Source organism: Leptodactylus fuscus, chromosome 3, assembly GCF_031893055.1.
Source record: "Leptodactylus fuscus isolate aLepFus1 chromosome 3, aLepFus1.hap2, whole genome shotgun sequence".
Classification (NCBI taxonomy): domain Eukaryota; kingdom Metazoa; phylum Chordata; class Amphibia; order Anura; family Leptodactylidae; genus Leptodactylus; species Leptodactylus fuscus.
Window position 1 is genome coordinate 116557935 of NC_134267.1, and position 27799 is coordinate 116585733.

Genomic DNA, 27799 nt, shown 5'->3' on the forward strand with positions numbered 1-27799 from the left:
GAAGAAGAGGAGGCGGCGCTGGAGAGAGTTCTCTCGCAGCATTGGGGCCGCCCCCAGTGCTGTCTGAGCGCTGGGGCCCGTCCCCAGTGCTGCAAAAGAACTCATTTACAAAGGAGACGAATAGCCTTTCTTAAGGCTATTCCGACGTGGTACCTACAAAAAATTGTGTCTGACTGATGTATAGGATCCATTTAAAGTAATCTCTCTATATAAAAATTTATAACACCAGGTTGCAAACAGTGCTTCACTTTGGAAATGAAATAGTAACCTGTGGCTTTCTTCCGCCTCTCATCCTTCTTCTCTTTCCTGCCCATTGCATTTTCCAATAAGGCGGCTTGCTTAAGATCTTCTTCTGTTACCAGAAATACAGGGCTGTTCTTCATCTCCTAGAAAATTAAGCATTAGGCTCATTATAATACAGTTGTGAGGTTCTGAACATTACTCTATCTAAATTGTAATGTTCTCCACCATAGACCTCTCTAACTCTACCAACATATATGGGGAAATCCCTTTCTTATAAAAAAAAAAGGTGCCATATTTAGGTCACTAGACATTTTAAAGTGAAAACATATCCCAATAAATGAAAAAAAAAGTGTATTTGCTCCTGAGAATTAAAATCAATGTAGATAGTGCCTTGGAGAACTTGGTTCTCTCTACAAAAGAAATAACATAAAGATGCAATCCATTTTTCTAATCCATACATGGCATACAATAGTTGTAGCATTCTAAAATGTCAGGTCTATCTGGGACACTAAACCACCATCTAAAGGTCCATAAAAAATACAGTGGTTACGTTTCCCAAATAACTTCTCTAACCCTGTTATTTATTTACTTATTTATTTTTTAATACCTATAGTAACAAAAAAGTAGCCTCCTACGATCAGACTTAGAGAGGAAGAGAGAGTGGAAGACGAAACAACTGGTGGGTGACATGACAAGTTTCAAGAGCAGTGTTCACATGAATATGTACAAGAATGTGGCTCTAACTCTGCAAAAAATACACTGACACCATGCAGTGGTAGGAGTTCAGCTCCGTAAACAGAAAAGTCAGAACCAGGATGAAGTGGTGACCTGTGAAATGTTGAGCTACTACAGTCTGATGATCCTAACTGGTAGCTAACACAGGACAGGAATTCTGAAAGGTACTACATAAAAGGGCCAAATATCACAATTGATGAGTTGGTCAATAATCCTGGGTTGGTCGAGTAGTATGTGGATTTCTTCACAAGGACTGAGAATGATATCTCTACTCTACAGTTTGAAGCCATTTGGGTCTTAATCATTTCTTCAGGCAACTCAGTATAAGGCAACGTATGGCAGTGATAGACATTGAAATTGTACTAGTCTTTATCTGTTTTCTCGGATCAAACTATAAATCCAAAAAATAAGGTATTAAGTTCAAAGAAAAGGACTCTTCCGTGCACTCCGGAAGTGTCATTGTGCACTGTCTGCTCTATGTGTATGAAAGCAGAGAGAAGAGTCAACAGCACAGCAACCTCTCTGCTCTCATACACATAGAGCAGAAGGTGCTCACATACACTTCTGGTGCATGGAGAAGGCTAATTAGCATATGAATAAAAACTAACATTCAAAAACTACTGAGGCGATTTACATACAAAAGGTATGTGTGGAATAGCCTTTCTAAAGGCTATGCAAGTATGTGCTTAGCTAAAAATGATGTTTCCCAATGATAAAGCCCCAACCCATTCTGTGGGTAGCTCATTAGTATCAAAAAGAGATTAATGCTAGGTTCATCCAAGCATTTTTCTCTCTCCTCTGTTTAGGTCCATCAGGGGATACAAATGAAGGAGTGCCAGACCGCTGTATCTGTGGCTGCACACAGACACCGTTGGACCCCATTGACTATACTACAGGACTTCGCTGGTGCAGACCCTGCCACAGAAGCCTACGGATCAGAAATACCCTTTAAGTAAAAAGATTTATTTAAAAAAAAAAAAAAAAAAAAAAAAAACCCACACGCAACAAAACCCTTAATCGTCACTAAAGTTATTCATACCTTTTCAGCTTTGTGTTGCATGAGATCATTAAAAATACTGGAGCATTCATTTATAAACTTTTCACTGACGACAATGTTGTCTCCAAAGATCTGAGCAGAATTTTTATTTAATGCTCTCATAACTTGCTGAAGTAAGATTGAGGAATCTTCCACAGAAAAACAGCTTGGTAACAAAGGCTAGGATTTAACAAAGCAAAAGTAAGGCAACTAAGTATGTGAATGAACTTAAAAGTACAAGTCAAAAATACACTATCAAGTCTCACAAAAGCTGGAACATTGAAGAAGAATTTCTCAAGGGGTATTATCATTTTAAGCCTTTGGCTGCGTTCACACTGAGATGAGGAAACTGACTTCCCGCATATACTCGAGTATAAGCCAAGTTTTTCAGCACAGTTTTTGTGCTGAAAAAACCCCCCTCGGATTATACTCAAGTCATGGGGGGGGGGTCCATGACCAGCCGGAATAGTAATGTATAGAATAGAATCTCCCATAAAATAGTGGAAAAAAAAAGAAGCTTTAAAAAGAAATAATAAAAAAATAAAATAAATAAAAGTTCTAAATCCCTCCTTTCCCTAGAATACATATAAAAGTAGAAAATTACTGTGAAACACAAACACATTTGGTATCCCTGTGTCTGAAAGTGCCCGGTCTATTGTATATAGGGTATCTGCAGTGCTCCTGTTCTGTCGGGAAGGGGTTAATAGGAGCACTGCAGATACCCTATATTAGGCCAGGCTGAATTCCAAGTGGGGGGGAAAAAAACCTGGTCCTCAAGCTCAGGGAAGGGGCAGACAGACAACCAAAACACCTCCTTCCCTTTCCCAGCACCTACTGCACCCAAAAACTCCGACCATTTTAATTTTTGAAATTTTCCAGTAGCTGCTGCATTTAAACCCCCCCCCCCCCCTTGGCTTATACTCGAGTCAGTCAGTTTTCCCAGTTTTTTGTGGTAAAATTAGGGACCTCGGCTTATATTCGGGTCAGCTTATAATCCTACTAATATTATAAGTGTGAAAGTTTGTGTGTTTGGATGTTTGTGAGTTTGGATGTTTGTTCCTCAATCACGCTAAAACGCCTGGACGGATTTGCGTGCAATTTTCCACAAACATAGTTTTCCCTTAGGATTGAGTCACAGGCTACTTTTGGTGCCACTAAACAACATGGCTTCCTAGCAGGAGACTCACAAAAGCAGGACTCCTAGCCCCAGCTATAGATTCACACACACTGCCTGGCATTTCCTGTCTCAACTTGCCTGCACACTCCTTACTGTCACCTCAGGAGTAGCCCTCACTCTACTCACTCACACAACACATCACATTGTCTGTATCACTACATACACACTCACACACACTGCCTGGCATTTCCTGCCTCAACCTGCCTGCACACTCATTACTGTCACCTCAGGAGTAGCCCTCACTCTACTCACTCACATTTACATATAGCTTTCCACTATATAACACATCACATTGTCTGTATCACGACATACACAATATAACACATCACATTGTCTGTATCACGACATACACAATACAACACATCACATTGTCTGTATCACGACATACACAATACAACACATCACATTGTCTGACACAATACAACACATCACATTGTCTGTATCACGACATACACAATACAACACATCACATTGTCTGACACAATGCAACACATCACATTGTCTGACACAACACATCACATTGTCTGTATCACGACATACACAATACAACACATCACATTGTCTGACACAATACAACACATCACATTGTCTGTATCACGACATACACAATACAACACATCACATTGTCTGTATCACGACATACACAATACAACACATCACATTGTCTGACACAATGCAACACATCACATTGTCTGACACACTACAACACATCACATTGTCTGTATCACGACATACACAATACAACACATCACATTGTCTGACACAATACAACACATCACATTGTCTGTATCACGACATACACAATACAACACATCACATTGTCTGTATCACAACATACACAATGCAACACATCACATTGTCTGTATCACGACATACACAATATAACACATCACATTTGCTAGCCCACCAAACTTTTTAAAGCACTTTTACAGTTTCACACGTCTGTGTCCGCCCAATTCTCAAATCACCGCAGACGAAGTCGCGGGTAAAAGCTAGTCGAGTATATACGGTAAATTCCTCCTCCTAAAACCGCCTCACCATAGGACTGTATGGTAAAGCGTTTTTTGGAGGGGGAATTTGAGTCAGTTTCCTGACCAAAAGTTCTCCGTGTGAACGCAGCCTAAGAATGCTTCCTAAAAATTAATGTACAAAGTGAAAGTTTTAATTTTTAAAGAAATATGCAATTTCAGTGCCCACTGCCTTTATGTCATCAGAGACATGGACTTCTAAAACTATTAAGTGGGCTATCCTAGGGGCAAAAAAGTTATATATGTGGGTGTACATTTATGCAGCAGGGCTCAGAAGCGAAGTAGAACTCTGTTTTTTTAGTTTTTGGAGTATAGATTTAGTTGGACTTTTGACACCATGTTTTTGCAGAGCCGTGGATGTGCCAGTAAACTGGACTTGCAGGAAGTGACCCCATTTTATAGGGCCAATGTCAGGGTCTCTGCAAATGTAACATGGCATCCAAAAACCAACAATCTAAATCTGAGCTCCAAAAGCACAGTGCTCCTTCATAGCTACACTCAGCAGGGTACCCAAACGGTTTATGCCCATAAGTATTAAACTGTTCTATCCTGGATAATTTACTTAACGTCATATGTGGGTATAAACTGCTGGTTGGGCAAAGCCCGGTACGGAAGGGAAGGAGCGCTAGCTTTATTTTTGGAGCTCAGTTTGGTTTTAGGATGTCATGCCACTTTTTTGCAGAGCCCCTGAACTACCAGTAAAGCGGAATATGGAAGCATGTGGCCCCATTTTGGAAACTAGAGCACTGAAGGAATTTACCTAGTGGTGTAAGGAGCATTAATATTAATTTCCAGAAATGAATGCGCAGCCTGATAATGAAAAGCGAAAATTTCAATTTTTCTAGAGATACACCATTTCAGTGCCTGATATATTTTGTGCCCAGCTTGTGTCAGCAAAGACACACACTCCAAAAACTGTTAAATCAATTATTCCAGGCACAACAGCTTTGGAGTGTTAGTCTCCGAGAGCAGCCTGGCACAACATAATATGTACTTAAAATACATACTGTATTCCTATAAAAATTGCCATATTGACTTTTTACCATCAACTACATATTCATTTATGCATAATAAATTAATGCAACACTAGGGGGTTAAAAATGCTCACTGTACCCCTCAGGGATGTAGTTTCCAAAATGAAGAGATATATCATGGTACTCCATTTAACTGGTGTTTCGGGAGCTCTGCAAAAGTGTCATGAGGACCAAAAACCAAACCACTTAAGTGTGCTCCAAAAACTAAATGGCGCTTCTTCCCATCTGTGACTGGCTGTACCCAAACATTAAGTACGTTATCCTGTGTACACCAGTGTCATACATGTAGGCATAAACTGCAGTTTGGATACACACAAGAAGGGAATTTATAGTATATATGCAACTTTATACTGTGAGTTGGTATGATTACAGAGATTTGCAGGACGACTTGTGCTTTTTATTGATACTGTTTTGGGGTACAAGTGACTTTTTGATCCCTTTTTATAGCATTTTTTGTACGGCGAGATGCATTTTTTTGTAATTTTATTGTACAGATTGTTAAAGACACAGCTATGCCAAATATGTAGCGTTTTATTAATTTTTATGGTTTTCTTTTATATAATTCTCTTAACCCCTTCCCGACATGCGCCGTAATAGTACGGCGCATGTCGGGTCTGTAACTATGGCAACCGCCTGGGAGCCGGGCGGCCGCCATAGCCGCCGGGTGTCTACTGCTTTAAGCAGTAGACAACCGGCTCTAATGCCTCCGATCGGTCCCCGGACCGATCGGAGGCATTAACCCCTCCGGCGCCGCGGTCAAAGGTGCCGGAGGCGCCATTTTCCTGGCGGCGCATGGGCGCCGCCATTTTGCCGGTGATCGCTGGCTCCTGGAGCATGCTCCAGGGCCGACGTCACGTTGCCATGTACAAGGCTCCCAGGCTTGTCTGCAAATTGTCTTTTTTTGCAGGCTGGTCTATGCAGCCTGCAAAAGAGAGGATGATTTTTTGCAATGCATTGCAATGCATTAGCATTGTAATGCATTGCATCAGTGATCAGACCCCCTGGGGTTCAACACCCCTAGGGGGTCTAATAAATGCAAAAAATTTTTTTTACAAAAAAAGTAAAAAAAAAAAATATAAAAAGTATTAAAAGTTCAAATCACCCCCCTTTCCCTAGAACACATATAAAAGTAGTTAAAAACTGTGAAACACATACATGTTAGGTATCCCCGCGTACGAAATCGCCTGCTCTGCAAATCTATAAAAATATTTTTCCTGTTCGGTAAACGCCGTAGCGGTGAAAGTGCCAAACCGCCGTTTTTTCACTGTTTTGATTCTGATAAAAATTTGAATAAAAAGTGATCAAAGCAAGAACATTTCCCGAAAATGGTAGAACTAAAAAGTACACCCGGCCCCGCAAAAAAAAAAAGACGCCCTATGCATCCCCGTACACTTACGTATAAAAAAGTTACGGCTGTCGGAATATGGCGACTTTTAGAAAAAAATTTTTTTAACACAGTTTTGGATTTTTTTTAAGGGGTCAAAATGTAAATAAAACCAGATAAATTTGGTATCCCTGGAACCGTACCGAAACACAGAATACAGGGGACATGTCATTTTGGCTGCACAGTGAACGCCGTAAAACCGAAGCCCGTAAGAATGTCGCAGAAATGCATTTTTTCTTCAAATCCACCCCATTCTGAATATTTTTCCTGCTTTCCAGTACATTATATAGAATAATTAATGGTGGCATCATGAAGAAAAATTTGTCCTGCAAAAATTAAGACCTCATAGGGCTCTGGGAGCGGAGAAATAAAAAAGTTATGGGGTTTAGAAGGAGGGGAGTCAAAAAAGAAAAACGAAAATCAAAAAATGCCATCGGCGGGAAGGGGTTAATATAGAAAATAGGCATTTTGGGGCTTTTTTCAATTTTTTTTTTTTTTACACTATTTTTTTCTTCAACTATGGGGGCTCCTAGTAGTCCAGGGTTGCTGTCCAGTAATCCTGGGCTACTAGGCACCCCAGATGTCTCCATGGGGAGTGCCGATGGGGGGATATTAATATGGCTGCGGCATCCAAGTGGTTAAAAAAACCGCCTGATTAGAGCTCAGTTCCGACTGGGGGTTATTAGAGCTGGTGTTCGCTGTCAATTACAGATAATACCCGCTTCAGATGTCGCCCGCCCACCATCAGATTTAAAGCCCAGGCGGCCAGGATGCGCTATTAGATCTGTAATTGTTAAGGGGTTAAAGATGAAGATCATTATGGAACATCAACCCCACAGTTAATAAAGGACACAGATACATTTATATAGCATTTTATTTTAAAGATTCTTGTCTCTTTCTGAAAGGGTCTACGAGACATGAAGAGTACCTCAATTTCCAGCCATGATCCAGAGATTATAGCTTCCTCAACTGAAGCTTCCACTTGATCCACTATACTTTGCCCAACACATACTGACTTTAGATAAATTAGTGAGGCAGACTTGTATCTTTTTCTGATATATGCAATTGGGTCTGGGATTCCGAGCCTAGATAAGGAATCAAACTCTGATAAAATAGTAGAAAAACATACATAGATTAATTAACGTATGGACTATAACAGACAAAATATAAATTATATCAGCAACTGGTGTCAAAAGAGAAAGAATAAATCCTTGCAGAATTAAACTTAAGTGATAAAGCTATAAATATATATATATATATATATATATTTATTTTAACTAAACACAAAATTTAGACACACAGGAACAGTGAATCAGTCATTTGCATCTACAGTTGAGGATAAGCATGTCGCATAGGCAATGTAAGATTTTTTTGGGTTGTTTTCTATTGAAATTTCTTAAAGGGGCTCTATCAGCAAAATCATGCTGATAGAGCCCCACATATGCGTGAATAGTCTTTAAAAAGGCTATTCAGGCACCGTAAATGTTATATTAAACTACCCCCCAGTTTTCAAATAAAACCCTAAAAAAAGAATGTTATCTATTTACGGATTGTGCACGATGGGCGGGCATTCAGGGTGCGGCGTCTTCTTCATCCACGCCTCTTCTTCCTCCGGTCCCGTCCTCCGGCGCTCGTGAACTGACACTGATAAAAAAAAAATGGCCTGGGCGCCTGCGCAGTAGAAGCCGCATGCTACTGCGCATGCGCCCAAGCCATTTTTTTTTATATCAGTGTCAGTTCACGAGCGCCGGAGGAGGACGGGACCGGAGGACATCGGAGGAAGAAGAGGCGTGGATGAAAAAGAAGACACACCCTGAATGCCCGCCCACAGTGCACGTTGCGTAAGTAGATAACATTCTTTTTTTAGGGTTTTATTTTAAAACTGGGGGGGGGGGGGGTAGTTTAATATAACATTTATGGTGCCTGAATAGCCTTTTTAAAGGCTATTCACGCATATGTGGGGCTCTATCAGCATGATTTTGCTGATAGAGCCCCTTTAAAGCTCTCAGCCTCTTCACTGAATACCAAGAACAGAGCTGTACATTGTATAGGTGTTGTGCTTGTATTGTAGCCCAGCCCTAGTTACTTTAAAAGGGATTGAACAGCTGTTGTACCATTTGACCACACTATACTATACTGCTGTACTTGTGTGTCTGTGACAGCCAGGACCTCTTCAGCTGATCTAAGAGTCCCAGATGTCTAACTCCCATTGATCACATATTGATGACACAACCTTGCTATGAGATATAAAGCATGAATCCAGGTGGCACATTGCCCAAATTATTTTTATACAATAACTTATTTCTGTTTTTATGACCGCATTCTAAAAGTCAGACACTTTTTCCATGGATGTGTCAGTACAAGGGGGCTTGTTTTTGTATACCCAAGTGTAATCGTTTTTCACAAATCCCTTATAGACACAAGTCTAATGCGGGATTCCGGAAGTCATGGCGAGAAATAGTATGTTCCTTTAATTCTCAGATCGTACAATACATCGGCTAGCACACAGCCATTGATTCCAGTCATGTGAATGAGCCCTTACTCTACTGAGTGGGTGGTTGATATTATAGAGGTATACATGTTACATTTTACTACTTTTAAACACAATAAAAGCAGTTTTTGGGTAGCTAATTCTATGACTTTATTATTCTATTGATACAGCTTTATGAAGTTTTTTTTTCTTCTTCACACAATAGTGGATCTCACTGGCCAGATTGCTTACATCCATGGGAAATTCAAGCCTGGCTCATAACAACACAGTTCCAGAACAATAAGAACTATGTCCAGGTCAACTCATGTCAAAAGGAAGAGGATTTGTGACAAAAATATATTAAATTAATAATAATAATAGACTATCACCCCATTTTTCTTGATGCTGAGGATATCTTTGGTCCATATGTAATTTGTAATCATACTGTATATTAGGCATGGGGTCGGTTAAGTATACATTCCTCACGATGATGGTTAATAAGAATGGCATTTGGTTTAAATAGGCCATTTTTTGTGTATTATAGTTGGTAAATGTCATGTTTCTGGGTTAGCCCCCTCCTATTATTATTATTTCAGCCATCACAAAACAGGTATAATATAGAATGGCGTCTTATACAAAAAATAGAATTGAGCTTGTGCGTCTGGAGGCAGAAAGTGAAAAGGCAGCTTTTTTTTAAGCCAGAAGCTGCGTTCTTTAAATCACCTTCATGTAGCTGAAAACAAGACTCACAAAGACTGGCTTGTTTCTTGAACACAGAAGAGAAGTGTGTTACCTAGGTAACCATTTTGCTTGAAAAAGGCGTCTATCCAATTGCTCTGCGTTCTGGCATAGATGTCAGGAATAAACACAGCCTTATCCTGTCTTCCTCCGACCACTGTGCCCTTTAAACGTCCACAGTTAACAAGTTCCTCCAACAGCGCTGCAAAAAGAAGGATGAAAGCAAGCATTACATGAAGAATGGCTAAATGGCATTTCTTAATTGTCACAGCAGCCTGGAACACATTGCATACAAATGTAAATGGTATGTTTAGTAAATAGCTGAGCAAAAGCAGATCTTATGCTTAAAAGGGAATGCATCACTACAAAACTGACTATTTTTAATCAAGTTTTATACTAAAAAAAAAAAATCTGAAAATATTCTTTTAATCTCCCATATTTATTTCCGATATTATTATTAAAAAAAAAAAAAAATGGGGATGTTTGCAAATATGAGCATGCAAATATATCTCAGGCAGATATTTAAATGACTACAGGTGTGGTCTAATTAGACACTGGGCCTGGTCTTCCCCTATCAAAGGCTACTTTTGGGTAGTGTACCTTTTGGTGACATGCATATAAGAGCCATACAAAGACATTTAGCTTAGCTAAGAGGAAAAGGGGCGAGTCATTTAACTCAAAGAATCAGGATGGTTGTTTCAATGAAAACCTACCAACAAGCACTAGCAAATCCCACATTTTCTTGGTCCACCATCCACACCCCGGTGGCATCTCCATTACCCATCACCATCTCTGCCCTGACAATTTTCAGGCGCTTAGTAGGAAAGTGCACCCATTACATGTCCTGCCACTATTGCCTTTGTTTGCATTGGTGTTGTGAACAAGAAACCAGCACTGCTATGGACTGGAACCATATTCCCTTTAGTAATGTTTAGCGAGAATCTCCCGTGGCTTGAGTAATCTGCTCCTGCAATCACCTCTTAAAGAACAAGACGCATCTTTAGATTTGAATTATAATGTACGGCAGCTTTTAGCATAATTTTAATGTTGTTGGAACACACGCATGATATGGTATCCCAGTGAGCTGCTGAGATGCCAGAATAATCACAGGCACAGCACTAGGAACAAGTTCAGCGGCAGGCCAGCTTGAGAGTCGCTGAAACGTTGGAGCAGACAATTTTTTTTTATTTTTTTTTATTACTCACACATTTTTCATTTCTCTCTGGACCCAATTCTGAAGTCCAAGTAGAAGGTCGCAGGCAGAAGCTAGTATATACTTAAGTAAGCATCTTTGATTGTTTATATACCAGGAACTTTTACCTTACGTCAGGCTCTGTTCACAGTTACACTATGTTCCTTCTTGTCAAGGTTCTTGAGCACTTGACAGCAGCAAAAGTTCATTTTGTAGTGTTAGGGTATCACGGACACCCAGGAATCCTGAGCTCTGATGGGGTTTTTTAACCCCTTGGATGCTGCGATCAAACAAGAGTACAGTCGACAGGTGTTATCAGAGGGACAGTACAGATACCACCCACCATTCTGTAATTCTTAGGAGTGGTCACCACACTGTCAATAGGCACTACCAGAGGCCCAACAGAAAGTCAGTAATCCACAGGCTGGAACAATACAGTGAGTATGTGTTAGGAGAGGGTCAACACAAAACTGTACCAATCAGAATGTAGTGTCCTAATACGATCACGTTTATGCAGCCAGTAGGTGTTATCAGAGGGTGACTAATGTTCCAAGCACAAGCAGTGTATCCCGCAGGTGTTGACAGAGGGCTTGTCCAAAGCAGTCACGATCAAAGTGCAGTCTCCTACAGGCAGACTCAATTGTTCGGCCAGTAGGTGTTATCAGATGGCCAGCAGTAACAAATATCCATAGGGTAAAACAGTGCAGCCAGTAGGTGATATCAAAGGAGCAGCCAGTGGTAACACTGGTGATTTGAATATGCAGGGTAATCTCAGTGATCTGTATGCTCATACAGTAGCATAAGTAACGTGACCAGGGCCGCAGGGGTGTCCACAGGCTGCAGAGCAAGTACAATTACAGTGCCAAAAAGGAGTCTCCCTGGGCCAGAATGAGGGCTCTACTGGCCCCTGTGGCAGGTACACAATGTCACCTAGGGCCCGCACTCTGAGAGGAGCTCTGGAGCTGTGCAAGATAGCCGCAACAACTTCTGGACATGTGCTCTTGTTGGACCCGGCAGGAACACAGAGGAAACAGAGGGTTCAAGCAATTCTAATTTGCTCTCAAAGTGGGGTCGCCACTGTCAGGAGAGAGTGTCCTGAAGCCACGAAGGCATCAAAGTCTCAGGATGAGGACAGGATAATAAGGAATCTAAGCAGAGCTCAGTTCACATGCATCCACTCATGCCGAATGTTAGCCATGCCCCCCCCCCCCCCCCAAGATCATGATTTTAATTATTCATCCAGCTCTTACTATGATTGAATATTTTTGCTTAGTACATGCAATTTTCTGCTTAAAGGTAATTGCAGTATACAATTTATGTATATTTAAATGCATAGAACCATCTGGATAGGTTGGTGCTATCTGTGATGTTAAGACCATGACATATTGCTTTTCTCCTTCCACTTAGTAATTTGTTAAAAGATAAATGACATGTTTTACACATAATACTTACTTTGCAGATGGTTTTTATAGCTACTTAAAGGGTTACCCGTTTAACGTTTGACATAGTGAAATACCTACATATCCCCTCATACACAATCAGGACCAGTCACTACATAACAACATAGTAATGTCATAAATTTCAACTGGTGAGGGATCAGGGTGCTGCTAAAACAAAGGGCTGAAGTGCTCATTTGAGAGCTGTACCCCTTTGCTTCTATTCAACTCTTAGGAAGCAGACTCACAGTAAATCTGTGGATTGTTTAGGAGTTCCATACCTCAATGAATTCGTACCCCCCTTCACTGCTTTCTAAGAAAAGCCAAAACAAAGAAATAGGCAAACATATGCCCTTCATTTAGAGATTACTAGGGCACTTAGCACCCAGGTCCCTACCAATAAAAATTTCTCAAACGTCACTATGACATGTTAAACTTTGTAAAGAGCAACGAACAATGTTTAGTTGATCCCCTGTAGTATGACTTATGTTTATACACTTACAGTACAGAAGATGCTCTGGAAACCCATACTGAGAAATCAAACTGATCACTGGTGTGGGTCTAAGAAAAAGAACAAATTAGCTTACAGATTATTATTGCAAGGGTAACAATGCAGCAAGTTATCAGTGTCTAGATGCACCCTACTAGGCTTATTAGAAATAAGTAAATATGGTGGCAAAATGCAGTTTTACTAGCACAGGATCACATGCACGTATGCACGGTAAGTAAAACACTCTCACCTCGTAATTGCAGTGAAAAGTCCTCGAATGCGTGCCTTATGGCGGGATACAAATGCATCGGTATAAATTACACCTCTGTTGCTCTGATCAATCTTCCCCTGAATAATACTTCCAAGCCTTAGTTCCAATGACTGCAGGTGGAGAAGGATTAAGAAATATTTTAATAAGCAAAAGCAGCTATTGAGTGTCAAATCAAATCAAACAGGCTTTATTGGCACGTCCGAATAGATATTTGGCATTGCCAAAGCTAGTTAAGTGGCGGAAGGGGGGGGGTTGTGGTGGGTATGGGGTGTTTGATTTGGGGTATAACAGTCCGTGGAGTCTCATCTTCCTCTTAGTTGGTGACTGCTATATGGGGAGGTGGGGTGGGTGGTTTGGGATATAACAGTCCGTGGGGTCTCATCTTCCTCTTGTTTGGTGACAGCTGGACACGTATTGGGCAGCGATCTCCACAGTGGTGGCCTCTTCTTCAAATGTTGGACTTGCTATTCCTCCTCATAGTACCACTGTGCTGTCCTCAGTGTACAGAATCTCTGCTTTATAAGGGTGTCCCTTTCATTTTAATGGGTGTAGTGGAGGAAATAAGTGATTAGTATCCATCCACTACAGAGGCTCCCAACTATAGATATTTTTCAGTATAAAAAAAAAAAAATACAAGACATCATCCAATGTCTAATTATCCTGTTAATATTACTCAAACACATTTTGTGGCACTGGTAATGTGGTAAGTACCGTATATCATTCGCCAGGAAAAGATGGCCAATACTGAAGAGGTTAAGAGCTATCTTCTGTTTACCCTGAAAACTACATTCCCGTAAATGTCAACAATGAGAAGCTTCAAATTTATGCCCTAATGCAGCAGTAGTAATAATAAAAGAAATATAGAGCTGCTGAAATATGGCTCTGCTGCAGTCCTTTATCACCTCTGTCAGGAAATCTCCAGGAAGGTCGTATGTCTTGCATAGTTCTGATATAGTCACTTGGCCGGCTTCCTGCAATTTATCGTTAACTTCTTCAGCTATCTGGTCCAGATAGTTGCTAATAAAAACAAGAAATATGGATCGATGGGTGTCATGCTTAAAATAATACATACAGTGATCACAGACATTGTCACTATCCTTCTGTCTTATTTATAGATAACACCACGGAACAGCAACTTTATAAAACTATTGATATCAGAGATTTCACACAATTATTAACATTTAAAACTCTAAGATATGTTAGCCTTAAAGTGGCTAACATATCTTCTGATTACTCCTTTAATGCTTGCAATCAGTGTGGACACTGACTATGGGCATTAGCGACGGGTCTCTGCTGTATAATACAGCAGAGACCCGGCGGCTACTCAGCTCCCGAGTAACCAACATATTTAAATACCCAAAGTGACGAGCAACAGGGACAAGAGAATAAAATTATTTTTACCTCTGTCTGCACTGTCAGCTGCATGGGCTATCAGTTTAAAGTGAAAGTGCAATTATATACATTTCTGCTTTAACAAGTGATATCTCAAAATCAATGTGGGCTGCAGACATGATCTTGGCTTTAAAACAATACCAAGATCATAGTTCGAATCTCTGTAGCTCTGGAATTCAAGCTGTTTGAACTGTAAGACACTTTGCCCTGAGTCCTGCTCATAATGCGGTTAAGGCTTCCCAGCCTACATAAAGCTCTCAGAACTTCGAAGATTCCTGGATTATGGAGTCAACTTCCTTTGAAAAGCTGCTGAAACGCTGGAGTAGCCAGATCATCAATGCCAACAACACGCTCATTATATGGTGTCCCAGCGAGCTGCTGAGATGCCGGGACAATCATAATTATCATTATAATCCAGCCCAGTTGGCATGTCTTCTGTATGTGTACTTCTAGAAGAAATTGAGCTTTTGCCATAATCTAAAGATAGTACTCTATTTGGACAATCGTTATCTCTTGTCTTATGAGAAAAGTTGTGACCTCTCTTTTTTTTTTTTTTTTTTGTAAAAAATTGAAGGCGCCAAACTGATGCCAAAGGGTAGGTGAACTGGAAATATAAGATTTTTTTGGGTCTCGCTCAATTCCTATAATGTCAGGCAAATAGGTAAATGACAGCAGGCATCCTTCGAGTCCACCATTAGAGAATTCCTTCTTATCAGGAAAATGGTTGATTTTATTGACTTGATCTTTAAACTGTGTTGCTTGACATATTTGTTTAAAGAGGACCTTTCATGGGTTTGGGCACAGGCAGTTCTATATACTGCTGGAAAGCTGACAGTGCACTGAATTCACGCTATCGCGCTGCACTGAGAGAGTGGGGAGGAACGCCCCCTCCCCTCCTGATAACACTCGTCTATGGGCGAGCACTGTGAGTAGAGGGAGGAGGCGTTCCTCCCCCTCTCTCAGTACAGCGCAATAGGGGCTGCTGTGGAGAAGGACGTTCCTGACAGACTTAGGAATGCCCTTCTGACTGTAAAGGGCTACGGTACCGGGACCGATAGCTCTTTACCCGGGGCACAGATCGGGAAAGCCGACAGTGCGCTGAATTCAGCGCACTGTCGGCTTTCCAGCAGTATATAGAACTGCCTTTGCCCCAAACCCATGAAAGGTCCTCTTTAAGGGCTTCAGGTTTGATTGTGCTGAAGGAACCCTTGTGGTTTGTTTTTTTTTGAGAAACAGGTTTGAATAATAAGCTTGGCTTTCTTTAAACATCAGAACTGGAACAATCAACTGGAAGCTAATAGAACTTCCTGATGAAGTGGTCATGGGACCTTTGTAAAGAAAGTTCTTGTCAAATCATGTTTAGAATCCACTGGTTTTCTGTTATCTTTTCCCATTCTGCAGCACTCTGAATGTTTAAGGGTGCTCACCGTAGGGGTCCAATCCAAAATACACATACAAAGAAATTGGAGCATTCCAATGAAGTATGATGAAGTTATGCTTTAATTCAAGTTATTCACATATAACGTATGAGCATGATGTTTCAGCCCGCTGGCCTTCATCAAATGCTTAAATGTGGGTGCAGTTGTAGAGTGTTCAGTTGCACCATTTGTAGAAGCATATAGCTTCTCATTTCTTCTATACAATGCAGAGATCCCACTGTCAGGAGAAGCCTTTTGCAGAGGAAAGCACAGAAGACTACACTCTCCTATAGAGTGTAAAAAGTTATGCCAAGATATGAACAGTCTAATATTATACAATCACATTTTTATAAATGAATTTTGCCATTCTTGCAGTCAAGGTGAACATGTAGGAGTCTGTGCTAAAATAACAAATATAATATCTGAGGTTTTCCGCATAAGAAATAAGAAAAGGTGACTATAATTCAAGCCTAATGGTTCACTTAGCCTAGGCTTATATTAATTTTTAGGGCTAGATCACACACAGTCAAATGGGTCGGATTTTGACACCGAATTCGCATCAGAATGCAGCTCAAAAAACGCCTCCCATTGAAGTCAATGGGAGTCGGTCATTTCCTTTTTCTGCGAACGATTTGTTCCCGCTCGCAGAAAAAAAGAAGCGAGCTGACCTTTCTTCTGCCTTGCGACACCTCCCTCCAGATTAGGTTCATTCATTTGGGCCTAATCCGGAGCACAAAGCCACAACTGCCAGAAGCCGCGACAGTTGCGGCTAGCCGCGGCAGGCGCGTTTTGGTCCGGATTCTCACACGTCTTCCCGCGTCAAAATCCGGACCATTTTACTCTGTGTGAACTAGCCCTTACTATACTGTTTAAACATCAGGTTTCTTTTGTTTGTTTTTTTCTATTTTACAGGGCATACAAAGACTTCAAACACTTTTTTTTATTGAGGACAGTAATGCATGGAAAAACATTATCATCCTTTTTCTAATGAATAAATGAACTATATAGTAAAAACGTGAACCTAGTCTTAGTCATATCACACCCTTATATAGTACAATGTAGAAAGAAAGCATTTACTTACTTATCCACAAGCTGTCCGAGCACCAGCTGAACATTTTTATCAACTCTCACAAGATCATTGGCACGACTTTCGATGTGAGTCAGGTCAACATTGACAAGCTGTTAATTAGAAGACATCTAATAGTAAATGTATGCCTGAAATGACCCGTCTATATGGCCATCTGCCATAGATCATTATCAGACAGGTAGTTAAAATGACAGTGCAAACAGGGTTCAGTCTTCAGACGTTACCGGTTGTTAAATGCGATCCTGACATTTTCTTATTTTACAAATCACGTTTGCAGCAATTGCATAGAAGTAGTTATGGCAACAGATGTCGCAATAACATTGAAGTACAACTTCTCTATATGGGGTATAAGGGAGAAACAGGCTTTGATTTAAATAAAATACAGATCTGAATTGTACAGAATAAATCTAGAACAGCCAGGAAGACGGAGGGGGTCACTTTAGGTTTCTGCAACTGGGTGCCAACAGGAAAGCAGAGCACAACTCCTGAGATAAGTAGTCCGATATGTTTACCATTTTCTCACATTACACTATGCCTATGGGAATTAAATAAAATAAATCATAAGTCACAAAAAACAAATTGTATAAATATGTTGTACCAAAAGTACTTATTAATTAAAGGGCTTCTATCATTGGGATTTAACATATTTAACTCCGCCTATCCTTATGCAGCCTGTAGAAACGCTATTGTGGACAGACCTATTGTTTTGTGATCAATGTGGCCAATTTCAAGAAAAATTTGTTATCTTCTTATGCAAATCAGTGTTCTCGGAGCACGGTACGAGCACCCCCGTGTCATCATCCTGGACCTGCATCGCCAGCCCTTCTTCTCTTCTTTCTTCCTCATCCCGTTGGCGCGAATGAAATCTTGCGCAAGCGCTTTATGCTGGGCCACTTCAGCTTCGAGTCTGAGCATACAGCACATGCTTTGGACTCCATCTTGGAAGGAGAAGGATGGCGATGTAGGTCCAGGATGATGACGCAGGGGTTGTTTGCAGCACAGGGGGAACGCCCACCGTGCTCAGAGAAGACTGATTTGCATAAAAAGATAACAAGTTTTTCTTGAAGTTGTCTGCATCAATGACATTACAAAAGGTATGTCTACAATAGTCTTTCTAATGGTTACATGAAGATAGGTTTGGTTAAAAATATAAAATTCCAATGATAGAAGCTCTTTAACCCTTTCACTGCCAAGGGTCTTTGGAAATTTTGCACCTCCAGTAGCTGGAGCAATTTTCACAGTTTTGAGATGGACAAATCAAACCAAAATTGCAACATTAAAAAATCATCCAACCCCCCCCCCCCTATACCTATATATTTTCTTAAAGTAAACACCTGCAGCATTGTCAGAATGCCACTTGGTACTGTATACGAACAGGCACCTTCATGCAATTTTGATTTAAAGTGAATGTTTTATGAAAAAATGCAAATAAATGTATATTAGTTGCTAAAAGCTGAAACCAAACAAAAAATTAAATGCACCAATCCTCCTAAAAATAAGAGTTCAACATGTGCAGAGTTCATTCATATTACTATGGCCTGAACGTGTCTTCAGAAAATCGCTAGAACTGGAAGGAACAAAAATCTGCTTTGAAGCTGGAAATGTTAAAAAAGTATCATCCTATAAAATGTAGGGATTACACACCATGAAAAGTAAGTGAACCCCTAAACCCTATATATTTTTTTTAAAGTAGACAACCTGAAGATTACAAATGTCTTAATGGGTCATCAATAGCCAAATCCACCTTTATACAACAAACACAAATAATTTTTTGAAAAAATGTACTAAAACATATATTTGCACCTAAAACTCATGTCCAATCTCAGATTCATATACAAAATACATTTAAAATGATAGCTTAAGGTGTAGACAATGTGTATATATACTATATGTACCGCAAACATCAACTACAACAAGAGCTCAGACTCCCAAAAACACGAATACAGAAGACAAGCAGGATTTTGCTGTTACTCACTAATATGTTAAAAAGCTATACTGCACCTACCAAACTGTGACTGTGATACCAAAATCTAACTTTTTTCAGATTACACAGCATACCGTATATAAAAACACAATTTAATTTAATAGTTCATATATCCTAGCAAAAATTGCACAAAAATTCAAATTTGCCACTAAAGTGCGGATCAAGAAATCCCTTTCAGCAAACAAAATGTACTGTCCATAAAACTGCAAGATGTGAGGAGTTCATACGTACCACACATGTATATATTTACAGGGGTGGGTGTTAAAGAATCGCCCAAATCACAGAAATGCACCATCCCATTTTGTGCATGCAAATTAAATAGGACTTTACATAAAAATGTTATTTTCCATCTCCCTATAAAGATTTTAGCAAACTACCGTATTTTTCGGACTATAAGACGCACTGGACTATAAGACGCAGGTTTTAGAGAAGGAAAATAGGGAAAAAAAAATTTGAAGCAAAAACTGGTAAAATATTTAATATATGGGAGTTGTAGTTTTGCAACAGCTGCAAGGCCACATTGACAGGTGACCCTGCAGCTGTACGGGGATGCATAGGGTGTTTTTTTTTTGCGGGTCCAGAAGTACTTTTTAGTTATACCATTTTGGGGAATATCTATTGCTTAGATCACCTTTTATTGAAAAAAAAAACCGGTGGTTTATGATATATGATTTTCTACTTTTATATATATATATATATTCTAGGGACAGGAGGTGATTTAGAACTTTTATTTATTTCATATTTTTAAAGCTTTTTTTTTTTTTTTTTTTTACTATTTTATTCCCCCCCCGGGGCTTGAACCTGCGGTCACTTGATCGCAAGTCCCATAGACGGTAATACAACTGTATTGCCGTCTATGGGACATTCTGTCTATTAGTATTACGGCTGGTCATAGAGACCAGCCGCAATACTAATACAGCAGTGACAGGCCTGGGAGCCTCATTAGGCTCCCGGCTGTCACCCGAACAGGTCGGCTCCTGCGATATCGCCACGCAGGAGCCGGCCTGCATCTTTACAGGTACGGGGGAGGCACAGGTTCGGGGGAGAAGGGGCCGCTGATACTGACCCGGCATCCGCTGTACTAGAGAGGCGGATGCCGGGGAGGGATAGACGCCGGGGCCTGAGACATCGCTGCCCTGCCCTGCATGAAGCCAGCGGCGGGGGCACGGAGGAGCGGAATAGCAGCATCACTCCTCCCGCTGCTGGCTTCATGAAGGGCAGGGCAGCGATGTCTCAGGCCCCGGCACCTGTAATGGCGTCTATCACTTGCCGGCTTTCGCCTCTCTATTACGGCGGGTGCCAGGCGCCACATTCGGCCTATAAGACGCACCCTTCTTTTCCCCCCAAATTTGGGGGAAAAAAGTGCGTCTTATAGTCCGAAAAATACGGTATATGTTTATCTCTAGTGATAATAGTAATTACTATTATTTTAGCGTGTAACGAATATCACTAGAGGCGTACTTTACTGTAGAAAACTCAGGTATAGACAGGACAGGGATTGGGTGAAATGTAAACTTTATTCATGACTTTGTGTATTTGTTGTATAAGTGTTTGGTGCGATTTTCTTTTGGCGCTGCGACCTGGACAATGGCAAACACCTGGGTCACAGCGCCAATAAACTTCCTGGTTAGATTCAGGGGGTATTACATAAGAATACCGCACTAGTAAAGCTGAGGGGGGAATTACATTATACCTGTATGTGACAATCAGAGAGCAAAAGTATAGTATGCACTCTGATTGGCAGGAGAAGGGTTAATATGGACAGAAGAGTCCCTGCCACCCCCCTCCTGGTGTCACATACAAGTTATACACAGAGTCAGATAGTTTCTCTGTCTCTGTGTACGCTGCTGAGCTGCTCGTGCCCCCTCATTTTCCTGTTACAGTTCGCAAATTGCTTACTTAGACAGGAGGGGGGGGCGGACACTTTAGAGCTGTTTATCTTTGGACTGCGTCAACATATCTTGAGTGTTTCAAATGTATTTTAAAGAGGAGAATCTCATCTTTAAAATGATACCAAGAACTTGATGATTGATCTTACAATTTTGGAGCGATTCACTGTTGAATTGAGATCTGCAGTTGGATCTCAATGCCAAATAGTGTTTTCAACAGTGCATCGCTCCAAAACTGTAAGTTCAATCATCAACTTGGTATCATTTTAAAGATGAGATTCTCCTCTTTAAAATGCATTTTAAAGCATCAAGATATGTTGATGCAGTCCAGAGATATCGGCATTAGTAGGAAGGACATAGTAGCTACGTCCTCGCCTACTGTTGTGCCACCTTGGGAGGACGTAGAGCTACGTGCTTGGCAGTGAAAGGGTTAATTAAAAAATTCCTCCTTATAGACAGTTCTAGAAAGGTTTCATGTCACATAGGGGGCAGTAGTAGTGTATTGTACTGTGCATAGGTATAATTACAGGCTGTGGTTAGATTACTGTGTAGGTACATATGTGACAAAGTTATTACATAACTAACTTTAATCGAATGAGAGCAGAGCAGCACTAGTGTGGCATATCGCTATCTGATTTTTGGGCCATACATTTTGTACATATCAGCAGATCTTATAATGATGACCTTTAATACTTATTGAAATGATTTTATTTTGTGGTGAGGTACTGGTTCAGCTCTCTGGCACACTATTACACCATAATATTTCCTAAAATATTAGCAAGAGAGCAATGGAAAGTAATGGGACATTGGGGTATTGGAACTGGCAGATGTTTAGAGTTTGAGATATAGCTTTTATCTATTTAATACACAATGGGATTGATAGATTATGTATCTCTCTAACTTACCTGTTGAAGTTCAACTACGTTCACTCTTCCTAAATAGAAAGAAAAAAGCCATTTTATTATTTGGTCTTATTGGACATTATATATTCTTATGAGGAGATCTTATGTACTCACCACCTCGAACCTGAAGCTCATCCCTAATCTCCTTAGAAATTTGTGATGGTGTAATATATTCTTTCCCATCAAGAGTGTGAACTACATCCAACTGCTTCTCCGCAATAAGCTTAGAGACAATCTCAATGCAGTTTCGCTCAGATAACCTAAAATAAAAAAGGGAAAAATGCTTGTCTGTATGTGCATAGCTTTCTAGAACGATGTTGATACTCTATATTAATCCTTTCCTCCCACAGATGCATATTATTTGAAGGAGGTGGCACTTCAGTAGCCAAGGACAGAGGTGATAAGTCTTTGCTACTAACGCCAATAATCACAGGATCTATAAGAGCTAGCAACATCATTCATTTCCCATGAATTTGCCAATCTCAATTCCTGAGAATGAATTAATTTGCTTATAATACAAATTCAGCAGCAGGTAACTTCTCATATTATCATTAAAGTGAATCCTGTATCCTGTTGCAAGCCACTATAGGTCCTGAGATATTGGCAGTTAAAGAGAACCAATCACCACATCCACTAGTGCCAACTCTTTGGATCCTTCAGTGGGTGCTGATGCACTGATTTTGGCGCAATGGGAATTTTTTTCACTAGCTTTTACCATTCCCAAGCAATAATTTCTGCTAATTTCAGCACAACTGTCCTCTTTACTGTCAGGTGAATGGCTGAAGCAGACACAGGGACCAACGAAGAGAGTGCAATTGTGCTGAATTTAACAGAACTGATTACTCAAAGGGTGAGGGCTAGAGGAAGATTTCCTACTGCTCTGGAATCACCTATTAAAGGATACAAAGAGTTGTAAATGTTTGAGGTGGCGAAAGGTCCTCTTTAAAGTGCTCTTCCCACTCCAACCTCAGCCAGCATCTCTGGACAGCATGGAGAAGGAAAGTGGTAGGGGTAGCTCACAGGCTGCAAAGAGAAGGAGAACATATCCTTCTCCCTCTATATAAATTGTAACTGACCCCAGGGGGATGAATAACATGGATCAGTGTTCCAGTGTTAGAAATGATTAGTTCCATTGTTCAGAAGAGACAATTTTGCCCACTGATAATATGTTACATGGATATAATAGCAGGTACATAGGTACAACGCTGACCTCTAGGAGGTCATATAATCAAGAGTTATGGCACTCTATCTTTAATAATGATGATGAACCACAGGAATTTTTGAGGTTGCATCCATAATTTTTAGAGTAGAGTATATTTAGAGTAATTAGAGACTCAGAATTAAGGGTTGCAGTTTGTATAGCCCACATTTAGGTTGCATACAAATATTGGTTGGTGCAATTCTGTGATTGCGGCATTGCCTTGACACATTCATCTGTGACTGTAGACGTATGATATGTATGGTTGTCAATAGACAGCTACATTCTTTAGAGAATGGAGCAACATTGGTGGGTGACAATGTCACTCTCTCTTCTGGGTAGTTTCCGAAGATATTGTGGATAAACAAAGTAAGAATATTAACAATAAGAGAAAGAATTTTGCATTAAAGTCCGTTTGCTACCAATTTTCTATGATGGATTTTGAACAAAGGTTTGATTTTGTTCACACAACTTATATTTATATGACACGTTGAATCCTACATATATTTTCCTGTGCCAACTCCTTCATAAACAGCTGAGAGCAGGGCTTACAGGGATTTTACAATTCCTTGAAGTGGATAATGAATTTCAGTAAATGCAAACTGTGCATTATTGACGTTTATCACCACCATCATTATCAGCATTGCCCTTCCCTCAACAGGAGAAAAGACCCCACAGCCCAACTTTCCAAGAGTCGTCTATTCAACTACCCGCATAAACAGGACCTTTCACCACCTTTCAAGATGTTAACATATGTTAATAGTGCAGTTGTACTTTTTTTTCTCTAGCCCCCACCATTCCTGAGCAATAAGCATAGTTTGTTTTGTGCACAAATGTGCTATTTAAAGGGATCCTATCAGTCAGACACAATTTTTTCTAGGTACCACGTAGGAATAGCCTTAAGAAAGGCTATTCGTCTCCTACCTTTCGTCGTCTTCTCCGCGCCGCCGTTCGCCTATAATCCCAGTTCTTATCAGTATGTAAATGAGTTCTTTTGCTGCACTGGGGGCGGGCCCCAGCGCTCAGACAGCACTGGGGGCGTCCCCAATGCTGCAAGAGAACTCTCTCCAGTGCCGCCGCCTCTTCTTCAGCAGCGTCATCTTCAGCCTCTTCTTTCGGCGATGGCTTGTAAACTTCTAGGCTTCGGGCAGAGCAGACTGTGCATGCCCACAGGCCACGAGAAAATGGCCGCTTGCACAGTATTGTAAGAGGCCATTTTCTCATGGCCTGTGGGCATGCGCACTCTGCTCTGCCCAAGGCCCGAGGCCTAGAAGTCACAAGCCAGCGCCGGAAGAAGAGGCTGAAAATGACGCTGCTGAAGTTGAGGAGGCGGCGCTGGAGAGTTCTCTCGCAGCATTGGGGACGCCCCCAGTGCTGTCTGAGCACTGGGGCCCGCCCCCAGTGCTGCAGAAGAACTGATTTACATACCATCAAGAACCGTGATTGTAGGCGAACGGCGGAGCGGAGAAGACGACGAAAGGTAGGAGACGAATAGCCTTTCTTAAAGAGGACCTTTCACCATTTTGCCCATAGGCAGTTCTATATACTGCCGGAAAGCTGACACTGCGCTGAGTTCAGCGCACTGTCGGCTTTCCCGATCTGGGCCCAGTGTGAAGAGCTTACGGCCCCGGTACCGTAGCTCTTCTATGGTCAGAAGGGCGTTTCTGACACTTAGCCAGAGACGACCTTCTTCACAGCACAGCCAATCGCGCTGTGCTGTGGGAGCCGGGAGGAACGCCCCCTCCCTCTGCTCACACAGCTCGTCCATAGACGAGCATTATCAGGGAGGGAGGGGGGAGTTCCTCCCCGCTCCACAGTACAGCGCGATTGGCTGTGCTGTGAAGAAGGACGTCTCTAGCTAAGTGTCAGAAACGCCCTTCTGACCATAGAAGAGCTGCGGTACCGGGACCGTAAGCTCTTCACACTGGGCCCAGATCGGGAAAGCCGACAGTGCGCTGAACTCAGCGCACTGTCAGCTTTCTGGCAGTATATACAGTAGAACTGCCTATGGGCAAAATGTTGAAAGGTCCTCTTTAAGTGTATTCCGACGTGGTACCTACAAAAAATTGTGTCTGACTGATAGGATCCCTTTAAGTTTTTTTTTAATTTCATAATGGATGTAATTTTATCCGGAATTCATATGAAATAAAGGCTAAGTTTTAAAAGTACTGGAGATGGTTGCTGGATATATCGTTACATGAATAACCCTTTAAGTTCTGTAATGTCAGAAGGGCAGTGTTAGGCAAGGGGTGTGATTCAGAATTGAAATTGCATATCAGGCCCCACAACTAACAGCATTGATTGGTTGGGAATGGCGGGAACCAGTGAAGTAAGGATCACATTAACAGGGGCTGTGATCGGAGGGACAGGGGTTCCTGAAGCACCATGATAGCAGTCGGCAAAAACCTGATTCCCCAACCATTATGTCCGGTATAAACTTCAGGCAGATGAGATCTGCACTCTGTGGACAGGACCATTAATGGAAAAGGGTCTGTCAATATCCGATATACGTATATGCTACTGGGACCCTCTCACATAGAAGCCTGCCCAGGGGGGGTAAGTAAAAACACTTATACTCACCTCTTCTGAGATTTCAACAGTCCCCAGCGTCTTCTTCAGGGCTCTTCCAGCTTCCACACTCTGGGGGACACCACTGAGAACTGCAATTGGGCCTCAGTGGTCATGATATCATGACACCAGCGTGACCTCTGAGGCGCATGATGTTATTTGTAGGCTAAAGAGGCCTGAAAAGTACACTGGAGACAGTCAGATGCAGCAAGGATACCCAGAAGAGTTTGTTATTTTTAACAAAGGGGTTATTTTTATGCACCTTCCCTGTGCTTCTACTTATTATACTCTGGGGTCTGAGGAGACCCCAGAGTACAATAATAGCACGAAAATGGGGCTTTCAGAGCAGATTATACTTGGGGGGAAGGGGAGGGTTCTTGGGAGCACACTAAGCTGTGGGGGGACACCACGGGGAGCCCTTTATACTGTGTGGGCCCTCCTCACTACTTACACTGCATGCCATTTGTTTTATAGCAAACGTGCAATGTTATTACAGGCTGTAATTACATTGCATGGTCATTATAAAACAGATAATGTGTGTAAATAGTAAGTAAAAAGTGAAGGGAAGATTGTGCTCACAAAAGAACCAGGGTCCCTTTAAATAGCTGATCAGCAGGGCTCCCAGATGTTGGAGCCTCACTGATCTGTTACACTGTAAGATCCCAGCAGATCAGCTGCCAGTATTGTTTACATGCACAGCATTGCTTACTCATCATATTCCTGCTAACCGTAGAGGTGGTTACTATAGCTGTATTCCTTATAAGAATCTGAGATACCACTCCAGTATCCATAACTGTGGCTATGAAGAATACGCTGTGGGGAGGGGGCACTGAGCAAAGTTTGCACTAGTGCCCGCAGAACTTCAGTAACATCACTGGTGGGGGCTACAATAATAATTCCAAGTGTATTGGAACAGAATGAGTGGAGCAGCCATGATGTAAGGAGGTGGTGGAAGGTCCTGGGGCCTGCACTCTACAGATAAGCACTGCCAGGTGGCTGCTCCCTCTTATTACCTGAGCACGTACCTGACATATGGGGTAAATTACTATACAAGGCCCTGGCTCCGCTCTCGGCTCAGGTACAAGCCCAACAGGTTCAGCACAGCTGATTTCCATCCCAAGTGAGGAGTAGCAGCTGCCTATGGGCACCGTGCGCGCAGTAGACATGGAGCCCTGCCGCCACTACCCCCGTGTCTCCTCGTACATGGCCGCTTACCTCTGCACGGTATCGCTCAGCTGAGCTCTCTGGAAATCGGCCGCAAGCCGCCGAATCTCTTCCCAGTCGGCAGACATGTCTGTGTTGCTGAAATGTCGCGTCTTGCGGTTCAACTACACGTCATGCTACGGCGAGTGCAGGAGGCCAAGAGACAGCAGTCAGTAACTTCGCGTTTAGCTGTGTAGTGTGTACTGCAGAGGCCACGGTACGAGGTGTGGGATCTAACAACAGTGTCACATCTGGAGTCTGTGGTTACAGCCTATGTACCATATACAGCATTTCATGGACCGAACCCTGCCGCTTTATCATACGCATACATGCCCCTGCAATCTAGTAAGGGTACATTATGCTGCGCCCCCTGCTGGCAGAGCTAGACACTCGTATAACAGCGCACAGCGATTTCATCAACAGTTTTTGACATGAAAGAAATTTTTTTGAGAGAAGTCCTCAGTAGTTGATACTGAGGACTGCTCTCCAAAAAATTTTTTCATTTCATATCCCCTGGCTAACACGGTACAAGGATATTTTTAGTTTTTGACATGGAATAGTCTTTTTTTTTTTTTTTTTTCACGTGGAAATAGACAAAACCAACCATCTTTGAATGTAACTACACCAACTATAGTGGCCAGAATCGTGTATACTTCATGTACTGCTAGAACATAAAGCTATGATCACATCTGCAGCTGGTATTTCTATTTTTTATGTTACATTAGGGAGCGTTCACACTACCGTCGGTCTCCGACATGTAGTGTCCGCTCCTAGTGTCCGCTCAAAATCTGTCACGGACATTAGGAGCGGACACTAGCTGTGTCCGTGACACCTGTCATTCATCTCAATGGGCATCGGGTGCGTTCTTTTGCACTCCGTGCCCGTCCTTCCCTGTCCGCAAGTGAAGATGTCCGACTTCTCAAG

General features: G+C 41.6%; 2 protein-coding genes across 2 annotated transcripts in view; both read right to left on the minus strand.

Moving 5' to 3' along the window:
• The window catches only part of UFL1 (UFM1 specific ligase 1), a 43384-nt gene extending 16267 nt beyond the window's left edge, over positions 1–27117 (minus strand). Inside the window, exons 1-11 of the mRNA XM_075268189.1 lie at positions 26888–27117; positions 22021–22166; positions 21910–21938; positions 17126–17223; positions 14137–14251; positions 13214–13344; positions 12976–13034; positions 9901–10047; positions 7566–7741; positions 2018–2194; positions 269–386 (exon numbers count right to left, since the gene is read on the minus strand). Coding sequence (XP_075124290.1) covers positions 269–386; positions 2018–2194; positions 7566–7741; positions 9901–10047; positions 12976–13034; positions 13214–13344; positions 14137–14251; positions 17126–17223; positions 21910–21938; positions 22021–22166; positions 26888–26964 — 1273 coding nt within the window. The 5' untranslated portion in view covers positions 26965–27117. The remainder of the gene's footprint in view (positions 1–268; positions 387–2017; positions 2195–7565; positions 7742–9900; positions 10048–12975; positions 13035–13213; positions 13345–14136; positions 14252–17125; positions 17224–21909; positions 21939–22020; positions 22167–26887) is intronic.
• The window catches only part of FHL5 (four and a half LIM domains 5), a 375977-nt gene that overhangs the window by 123956 nt on the left and 224222 nt on the right, over positions 1–27799 (minus strand). The gene's annotated exons all lie outside the window — the stretch shown is intronic.